At 42.4% G+C, this 9,644-nt stretch overlaps 1 protein-coding gene across 3 annotated transcripts; it reads left to right on the top strand.

Moving 5' to 3' along the window:
• The first annotated feature begins 24 nt into the window (after positions 1 to 24).
• On the top strand, positions 25 to 8,898 carry LOC118392161 (E3 ubiquitin-protein ligase TRIM39-like). 3 transcript variants are annotated; one of them, XM_035783845.2, is made up of 9 exons: positions 25 to 320; positions 2,591 to 2,824; positions 4,328 to 4,539; positions 4,703 to 4,862; positions 5,014 to 5,109; positions 5,557 to 5,790; positions 6,202 to 6,349; positions 7,814 to 7,840; positions 8,044 to 8,898. In XM_035783845.2, the coding sequence occupies exons 2-9, from the start codon at positions 2,615 to 2,617 to the stop codon at positions 8,580 to 8,582; spliced, it is 1,626 nt and encodes a 541-aa protein (XP_035639738.1). In that variant the 5' UTR covers positions 25 to 320; positions 2,591 to 2,614; the 3' UTR covers positions 8,583 to 8,898. The 3 variants fall into 3 exon arrangements, with proteins under 3 accessions (XP_035639738.1, XP_035639740.1, XP_035639739.1); XM_035783847.2 differs by lacking the exons at positions 25 to 320; positions 2,591 to 2,824 and adding an exon at positions 2,982 to 3,122; XM_035783846.2 differs by lacking the exons at positions 25 to 320; positions 2,591 to 2,824 and adding an exon at positions 3,953 to 4,116.
• Positions 8,899 to 9,644: the final 746 nt, after the last annotated feature.

Consider the following 9,644-nt stretch of genomic DNA (forward strand, 5'->3'; position numbering starts at 1 on the left):
GCTGGAATGGAGTCAATGGAATGGAGTCAAACGTGGTTTCCATATGGTTGTGTTTGATACCGTTCCACTTAATTCCATTGCAGGCATTTACAATGAGCCCGTGCTCCTCCCACCAGGCTCCTCTGACACACACGCATAAACAGGTTTTCCACACACCCATGCATAGGCCAATTCTACTACCGATGAATACATACCTCCTTCACGGAAAGGGAACTGGTCATTATTTTAGCTGAAATGAAACTCAAAGGAGAAAAAGAATGGGACAAAGTAAAGGATGCCCATATGAGCCCAGAGTAAAGGAAGTTCACATCATCTGAAAGGTACTGGCAATACTTTTTTTTGTTGCATATATAACAGTGTATTACTTTTAAGTGTACATCATGCTACTGTCAAGAAATTAGGTATACATGTCATTTGTAATTGATTGTTTTTGGTTGATGATGTACAATGTAAGTATGATTGACACGTACAATGCTTATACATGTAATACATTAGATGAAATTAAGGTACTGTACTATAGATATACTTATTGTACATTTTGACACATTACAATAATTACGACAATGTTTTTCTCATTTCTGTATCAAAACCAGTCAACAATTTCCCTTATTTAATAACTCTTTAAAATATAGTCAAAACATATTTTAAAAAGTACACTTCTATCATATACTGCTATTATGTTTCCTGTTTGTGGTTGTTTTATTCTTTATTGTGTTCTGATTATTGTGATACGGAAGTTACTGTAGGTACACAAGTGCCTTTGGGCTTGTCTCATTACCTAGGTGCGCCATTCAGACCATCTGTGGGCATACCCGCATGTCTGTGTGCTCACTGCTCACTCTCATTTGGCTAATTCATTTACCTCAGTAGACAATGTACTCTGGAGTTTACTGTACTCCGACCACCAGAGGGCAGTAATTCACTGTAATTCAGTGGTGCAACTACCTTCCAGAATCTCCAAAATTGTGACTTGTGGGTAGTTAAAAGTAAGACCAAGAATGCACATAAACTCGTTCCTTTCATCAAAACTTGAGAGGCAGCATTGGAAAGAGATGACGTCGCTGATATGCTTTTAATCTCTCAGTGAATGATGAATACTTACCCTGATGAAAAAAACAGCATATACTCGACTAAATTTCAAGATGGTCCATGCTGGTCCATGCTGTTCTGATGCTGTTCAAGCTGGTATGATCAGCATGTTCTATCTGCTTATGCTGGCCGACCAGCATCATCTAGCTGGTTAGGCTGGCCGACTAGCTAGTCAAGCTGGTATGCTGGTGACCAGTTTAGGCTGGTGATGCTGGTCCATGCGGGTCTATACTGGTCCAGCATGGTCTAACACAGAACCCAAACAGGCTGCTCGCGTGTGCCATTGTGTGCCATCGTGCATACATTTATTTTGTCCCCCCCACACCAAACGTGATCATGACACGCAGGTTTAAATATCAAAACAAACTCTGAACCAATTATATTCATTTGGGGACTGGTCGAAAAGCATTAAACATGTATGGCAATTTAGCTAGTTAGCTTGCACTTGCTAGCTAATTTGTCCTATTTAGCTAGCTTTCTGTTGCTAGCTAATTTGTCCTGGGATATACACATTGAGTTGTTATTTTACCTGAAATGCACAAGGTCCTCTACTCCACCATTTAATCCACACATAAAACAGTCAACCCAATTGTATTTCATAAATTAGGTGCGTTACCGACACTGACATCGTTCATCTCTCAGTCGCCCATGTGGGTATAACCAATGAGGAGATGGCACGTGGGTACCCGCTTCTATAAACCAATGAGGAGATGGGTGAGGCAGGACTTGCAGCGCAATCTGTGTCAGAAATAGATTTCTATTTTAGCCCTTGGCAACGCAGACGCTCGTTGCCGCCATGTAGCAGTGTGGGTGCAATAATTGAATAACATTTATGTTGCAACGCACGGTGACACGAACGGTGTGGTCAGCCTGTTTACACGGAACCCAAACCGGCTGTGCCCCATCGTGCATAAATGTATTTTGTCCCCCCCACACCAAACGCGATCACCACATGCAGGTGATCGCGTTTGGTGTGATCAAATATCAAAACAAACTCTCAACCAATTATATTAATTTGGGGACGGGCTGACCACACCGCTCGTGTCGCGTGTGCGAGCGTTGCAAAATGAATTTAGAAATCTATGTTATTCAATTATTGCACCCACGTTATTCCTCTCTCCTACAGCGTCCATCGCCATTACATGCACATGGGCAATTATGCAAATTCGGCGATAACGTCATTTACCAACTTTTAGGACAGCCAATAGCTACTTTCCTTACTGAGGAGTTGGCAACACTGCTTGCAGGCCTGTTGTCGCCACTGTATTTGGGGAAAAATAAATCATTAAGCATTTTGATGATGGTTACCAGCATCACCAGCATATGCTGGTCATCATTGTCCAAAACACCGTGAAGTCACCAGCATGATCAGCTGGTCAATGCTGTTTTTTTTTCAGCAGGGTATTAATGATAAATAATGAATCTCCAACAACACCTCTTTCAACTTTTTTATTTATCAAATTGCAGACGACAAACACTGTGAAATACTTGCTATTGACAGGTTTAAAGGACTCCAGCTCCAGACATGGCCTCCTCTTCCTTACACTCCGTCAACACGGACACCCCCATTCTGATCAAGCACCATCTATACTGCTCTATTTGTCTGGACCTGTTTGAAAACCCCGTCACCACCCACTGTGGCCATAGCTTCTGCCAGTCCTGTCTGGGCCGCAACCTCCACTTGAATGACCTCATGTGCCCCCTCTGCAAGAAGCATCTGAGGGGTAACCCGCAGGTGAAGTATTAGTCTTCCTCTTCTTCTTCAAGATGCATTTATGGAGAAACCCACAAGTAATAAGGCAGTCCAGACATTTTAAGTGCTAGAAAAACTCAATATAACACATCCTGTCTCAGCCATTTTCCCCACTAGTTGGCAGTATTTACATCAACATAAATACGTCACATGTGGTTGGGGTGGATGTATTATATTGGGGAATGATGTCTGTTGTATAATTAATTTTTTTTATGTGGAGAATGTGTTGATAATGATACTTGTAACCTTCGTTGAGTTGAATATTGGTATGTAAATGCAGGTAAAAACCAAGTATATGGATTTTTTTTCACAAATCACAAAAATGTGTCACACACATTGGATGGTGCTCTCATTGATCGTGTCACCGCGTATAAATATCTGGGCATCTAGATTTATGATAGGCTTTCCTTCAAAGAGCATGTAGATGAGTTTGTTAAGAACGGGCTTCTTTTAGCGGAACATGTCATACCTTTCGTTCAATAGCAGTAAACAAATAGTTCAGTCGACATTCACTCCTGTCTTAGACTACGGCGATAACATCTAATATGAACTCAGCTGCCACTGTATTGAAGTCACTGGATGCAGTTTCTGCATTACACTTTATTACGGGTCCAATTTGTAAGTCGCTCTGGATAAGAGCGTCTGCTAAATGACTTAAATGTAAATGTAATGTAAATGTGCTAGTTTCAGCACACATCACTGAACTCTGTACCAGAAAGTAGACTTGCCAAGTTTGAAGTTTCATAGATGCATTGCACATTTTTTCGTTTATAAATCCCCCTTGCGTACCTCACTTCTCCGTTATCCTACAGAAATCAGACACGGTCTCAGGGATGGCTCACCCTGGAGATCCCTTAGATCTCCACAGAGTTAGGGAAATCTGCCTTAAGCTATTTTGCACCTTGCTTATGGGATGGTCTTTACAGCCCTCGAACTCAACTCTGGACCTCGAAGTCAGTTCCATTGCATTTTTACATTGTTCCCCTCTAACCAAGGAGACTGATTTAGACCCGGGACACCCGGTGTGTGAGATTAATTATCAGGTAGAACAGGAAACCAGCGGTCATCCGGACCTCGTAGGGTAAGAGTTGAGTACGCCTGAGTCTACCGAGTTCGCTGAAATCGGAGGAATCGGTGCCTCTGAGGCAGTTCAGACGGCTGTCTGAGGACCTTTTTAAGGAAGAACGTGTTTCTTATGATTCTGTGCTCGATCTTATGTTTCTATGACATTTTCGATTGTTTGTGTTTTTTTGCTTTGCTTATATATTTTGCCGGTTAAGTATACATTTTGACTATGTTTTATAACTTTCTGTAAGTCATTGACGTAAATAACATAGTATTATCAGTCAACTCACCGGATAAAATAAGGAATAAAAAACTGGTGTGCTTTTCTTAATTGTCCCTGAGGTGATAAATAAAGTTGCATTAGATTGAATAATGAATGCATAAACAAAGCATAATAGCGCAATACAATGTTACCCACAGGTGAACATCATCCTCAGGTCCCTAATCCAAGAACTCAAGAAGGCCCAGGATAGGAAGCCAGAGCAATATTCCGGAGCCTTGGGCGAGGTGGCCTGTGATGTCTGCACTGAGAGGAAACTCAAGGCCCATAAGTCCTGCTTGCTGTGCCTGGCCTCATACTGCGAGACTCACCTGCAAACCCACACCTCTGCAGACAGGCTGAAGGGCCACAGGTTGACTTTGACTTTATTGATTCTTAATCACAGTTCATACCATAGAATTTGAAGAAACTCAGCATTTACATAATAGGAAATAACACCAGAAAACACACTTGGATACACTTGTTTTTTATTCTTACTTTTCTTGATTGGAAAGTGTAAACATGTGTATACATAGGTTGGTGGCCCCTGTGGATGACCTGGATGGGAGGGCCTGTCTGACCCATGGACGACCCCTGGAGTTGTACAGCAGGGCCGAGGGTCGTTGTGTCTGTGCCCTCTGCATGGAGGAGGGTCACGAGGTCGTCTCCACAGAAACGGAGTGGGACAAGAAGAAGGTGAGATAATTCCTAAGGGTTCAATGATGGCTATGTGTATAGTATTGGGTGAGTCTGAAGGAGAGTGTGTATTGCGTGATTACTACATTAATAATGATAAACTAATGTATGATTCCTTTTTCTTTCCATGTTTTTTTTTTTCATTTACAAGGGTGAGCTGGGCAGCAGCCTAGCTGAGATGCAGGAAAGGATCCTGGAGAGAGAGAGAAAGGCAGAGGAGATCAGGGAATCCATGGACCTCTGCAAGGTGAGTCCTGAGTGATTCGGAGTGAGGTACTACATGTCTACCTGCAAGCACAGAGCTGTGCTGTAACAGTGCTCTACAAGGAGAGAGAGAGAGAGAGGGACTGCATGCACAAATACATTAGGTATATGCCTGCAAGGGGAGTCCTGTGTGAGTCGGAGTGAGGTACTACAAGTCCACATGCAGAGGTGGAGCACAGTAGCAGTGAGACAGTTAAACATGAGACAGAGAGTCCCGTTGCACACAGAGAGGGACAAGAGGTATAGAGTGTGAGACGTGCATACAGAAAGAGAGCTGGAGACATGAGACATACGGTACACGCACAGACAGTGAGACAAGCACAGAGAAAAGCCAAGTGAAAAGTGAGACCGACAGAGAGGCAAAAACAGAGAGGGAATGAGAGAGACATTGAGGTGATACTGAGTTGTTGTCCACCACCTATCCCTTTAGGCCCAACTGGACAGCGAGAGGAGGGAGATAGACTCTGTGTTTGAAGTAGTGATGACCACTGTAGAGGAGACCCGGCGAGAGGCTCTCAGGCCCCTGGAGAAGAGGCAACAGGACATGGAGCGAGAGGCAGAAGAACTCACCCAAGAGCTGCAGAAAGAGATCAGACAGCTGAGAGACATCATCGGTCAGCTGGAGGACGTTGCTATCCTAGAGGATCACATTCACTTCCTGCAGGTGAGCGACTTTACTTGAACGTTTAACCCTTTTGCTCTGTGAGCGGCATAGATCATCCACAAATGATTCCTCCCGGCACTGTATCACTCTAGTTGACTGAACAGCCTACAAGCTGCTCGCACTCACTCTGTATTGGGCTAAAGTGATTGAACAGCCTGCAAGCTGCTCGCATTGTATGGGGCTAGGTGACTGAAAAGCCCGCAAGCTGTTCCTAAGTTGGTTGATGCGTGTGTTTGTGTACCAGTATGTGTGAAATGCATGGATTGTACTGGACTGGGTGACTATTGTTTTTCGAATTTGATTTATATGATTATACACTATAATGATATAACGAAATAAAACTGTTGAATCACCTTTCTCTGTGACGATCTCTTTTTTCCTCTCTTTCCTCTCCATCTGTCTCTCCACCAGACCTTCCCATCTCTGTCGGGGCTGGGTGACGGTAGAGACTGGACTGAGGTCTCACTTGATACTGAAGTCTCCTTTGGTACCATGAGAAGCAGCCGTTCAGCCATGATGGAGAAAATTGAGCAGGAGCTTGAGAAGCTCTCCTCGATTGGTGAGATGACAACCGTGTTGAAAACCATACATATACGGTGCATTCGGAAAGTTTTCAGATCCCTTGACTATTTCCACATGTTGTTTACGTTACAGCCTTTTTCTAAAAATGGATTAAATAAATACATTTCCTCATCAATCTACACACAATACGCCATAATGACCAAACAAAAACAGGTTTTACATTTTTTTAGCTAATTTATTTTTTGCTTTATTTACTTAAGTATTCAGACCCTTTGCTGTGAGACTCGAAATTGAGCTCAGGTGTATCCTGTTAGAATTGATCAGCCTTGAGATGTTTCTACAACTTGATTGGAGTCCACCTGTGGTAAATTCAATTGATTTTACATGATTTGGAAAGGCACACACCTGTCTATATAACGTCACACAGTTGGCAGTGCATGTCAGAGCAAAAACCAAACAATTGAGGTCGAAGGAATTGTCTGTAGAGCTCCGAGACAGGATTGTGTTGAGGCACAGATCTGGAGAAGGGTACCAAAAAAATGCATTGAAGGTCCCCAAGAACACAGTGGCCTTCATCATTCTTAAAGGTTCTGGAACCATCAAGACTCTTCCTAGAGCTGACCGCCAGCCAAACTGAGCAATCGAGGAGAAGGGCCTTGGTCAGGCAGGTGACCAAAAACCCAATGGTCACTCTGACAGAGCTCCAGAGTTCCTCTGTGGAAATGGAAGTACCTTCCAGAAGGATTACCATGTCTGTAGCACTCAACCAATCAGGCCTTTATGGTAGAGTGGCCAGACGGCAGCCAATCCTCAGTTAAAAGTACATCTCAGCCCGCTTGGAGTTTGCCAAAAGACACCTAAAGGAATTAGACCATGAGAAACAAGATTATCTGGTCTGATGAAAACAAGATTGAACACTTTGGCCTGAATGCTAACCGTTACGTCTGGAGGAAACCTGGCACCATCCCTACTGTGAAGCATGGTGGTGGCAGCGTCATGCGGTGGGGATGTTTTTCAGCGGCAGAGACTGGGAGACTAGTCAGGGTCAAGGGAAAGATGAACGGAGCAAAGTACAGAGAGATCCTTGATTGAAAACCTGCTCCAGAGCACAGGACAACGGCCCTAAGTACGCAGCCAAGATAACGCAGGAGTGGCTTCGGGACAAGTCTCTGAATGTCATTGAGTGGCCCAGCCAGTGCCCGGACTTGAACCCGATCGAACAATAAATGTGATATTTCTTCTTTTTTTTTGCAACAAAAAAAAACAGAAAACAAGTTTTTGCTTTGTCATTATGGGGCATTGATTAGGTAAACAACAATAGAATTAATTTTAGAAAAATGCTGTAAGGTAAAAAAATGTGGAAAAAGTCAAAGGGGTCTGAATACTTTTTTAATGCACTGTACATTTTAGACATATAATCTGCATACATTGCTGTATTCTTTGTTTAGCTTTGTCATACTACAATTGACCATGACAGCCCCAAAATGTGTTTCTTCCACAGAACTTGAGAGGATCCTGAAGTTTGCAGGTGTGTATTGTTACATTTCAGGGTAGTAATACATTAGTATATAAAGACTTCAATCTTCATTAGCATACATCGATCTCAACCACATTCACTTTGTAGTGGGCCACATTTGAACTTCATTCAGGCCAACTGATAGGCCTTGTACATGCCCAAATACTGTGCTGTATCTTGTCATAAGAATAACGTCCATATCTGATATTATTCAGTTGATGTGACCCTGGACCCAGACACAGCCAACATACAGCTGGTTCTCTCTGAGGACGGGAAAGAGGTGAGAGACGGAGGGAAGATACAGGACCTCCCTGACCGTCCGGATCGCTTTGATCACTTCGGCAGCGTGCTGGGGCACAACATGTTAACGTCTGGGAGATCATACTGGGAGGTGGATGTCGGGAACAAGACGGGTTGGGATCTGGGAATTGCAAGAGGAGATGCCAACAGGAAGGGGCAACTCTCTGTGAATCCTACAAATGGTTACTGGGCAATAGTGCATTATAATGGGGACCAATACGGAGCCTTGGGGGACCCTCCTTTTCTCTTGTCACTGATGGAGAAACCCCAGAAGGTGGGGGTGTTTGTGGATTATGAGGAAGGGTTGGTGTCTTTTTATGATGTGGAAGCTAAGGCTCATATATATTCTTTCACTGGGTATTCCTTCACTGGGGAAATGTATCCATATCTTAGCCCACATCTTCTGAATGGGAAGAAGAACTCAGATCCACTGGTCATCACAGAAATAGGCTGATCAATCATTGTTTGGCATTGAAGGTGAAAGACTTGTTTCAGGCTAGGATTAGGGCTACAGCCAGGTTTAGGGTTGGGTTAGGGTCAGATACAAATATTGTACTTTATTACACATATAAATATTTGAATTAATAGTTTTGTACACCGTACCTTCAGAAAATTCACACACTATTTCCACATTTTGTTGTGTTACAGCCCGGATTTAAAATGTATTAAATTGAAATGTTTTGTCACTTGCCTACACACAATACCGCATAATGTCAAAGTGGAATTATATTTTTAGAAACTTTTACAAATAAATGAAAATCTGAAATGTCTTGAGTCAATAAGTATTCAACACTTTGTTATGGCAAGTCTAAATAAGTTCAAGAGTAGAAATGAGCTTGACAAGTTTTATGACTACCTCACCTCTGTACCCCACACATACAATTACAGTGCCTTCAGAAAGTATTCATACCCCACATTATTCCACATTTTGTCATGTTACAGCCTGAATTCAAAATGGATTAAATAAATAAAACATTCTCAGCAATCTACACACAATAACCCATAATGGCCCAAATAAAATACAGAAATATCTCATTTTCGTAAGTATTAGCACCCCTGAGTCAATACTTTGTAGAAGCACCTTTAGCAGCGATTACAAGTGTGAGTCTTTCTGAGTAAGTCTCTAAAAGATTTCCACACCTGGATTGTGCAACATTAGCCCATTTCTTTTTTGATGTCATAAATACACAAACAAGAAAACAGCGAGTTGCAAAAATAAATGTCTTCCAATAATTTCATGAAACTAACTATACAATTTCAAACTAATGCAGCCGCTCTACAGTTTTTCAAATGTACAGTATTATGCAACTAAGTAACAGTATTTTACTTTGTAATGTTACTAGTTGCAGTGTTCTCATTGTTGTATAATGTAGGATGTACTGTAAATAAGTTACCACAGAGAATTCCCAGCCCATACAAGTACTGGGAAAGGGGAAGGTGACGTCCGATAGTATTACACACATCAGTGTTATAATCTTCCCATGACTGTTTTAGTGTTGGAAAACTCCCAGATGGT

This window comes from Oncorhynchus keta, chromosome 13 (genome assembly GCF_023373465.1).
Source record: "Oncorhynchus keta strain PuntledgeMale-10-30-2019 chromosome 13, Oket_V2, whole genome shotgun sequence".
In the NCBI taxonomy this organism is placed as follows: Eukaryota; Metazoa; Chordata; class Actinopteri; order Salmoniformes; family Salmonidae; genus Oncorhynchus; species Oncorhynchus keta.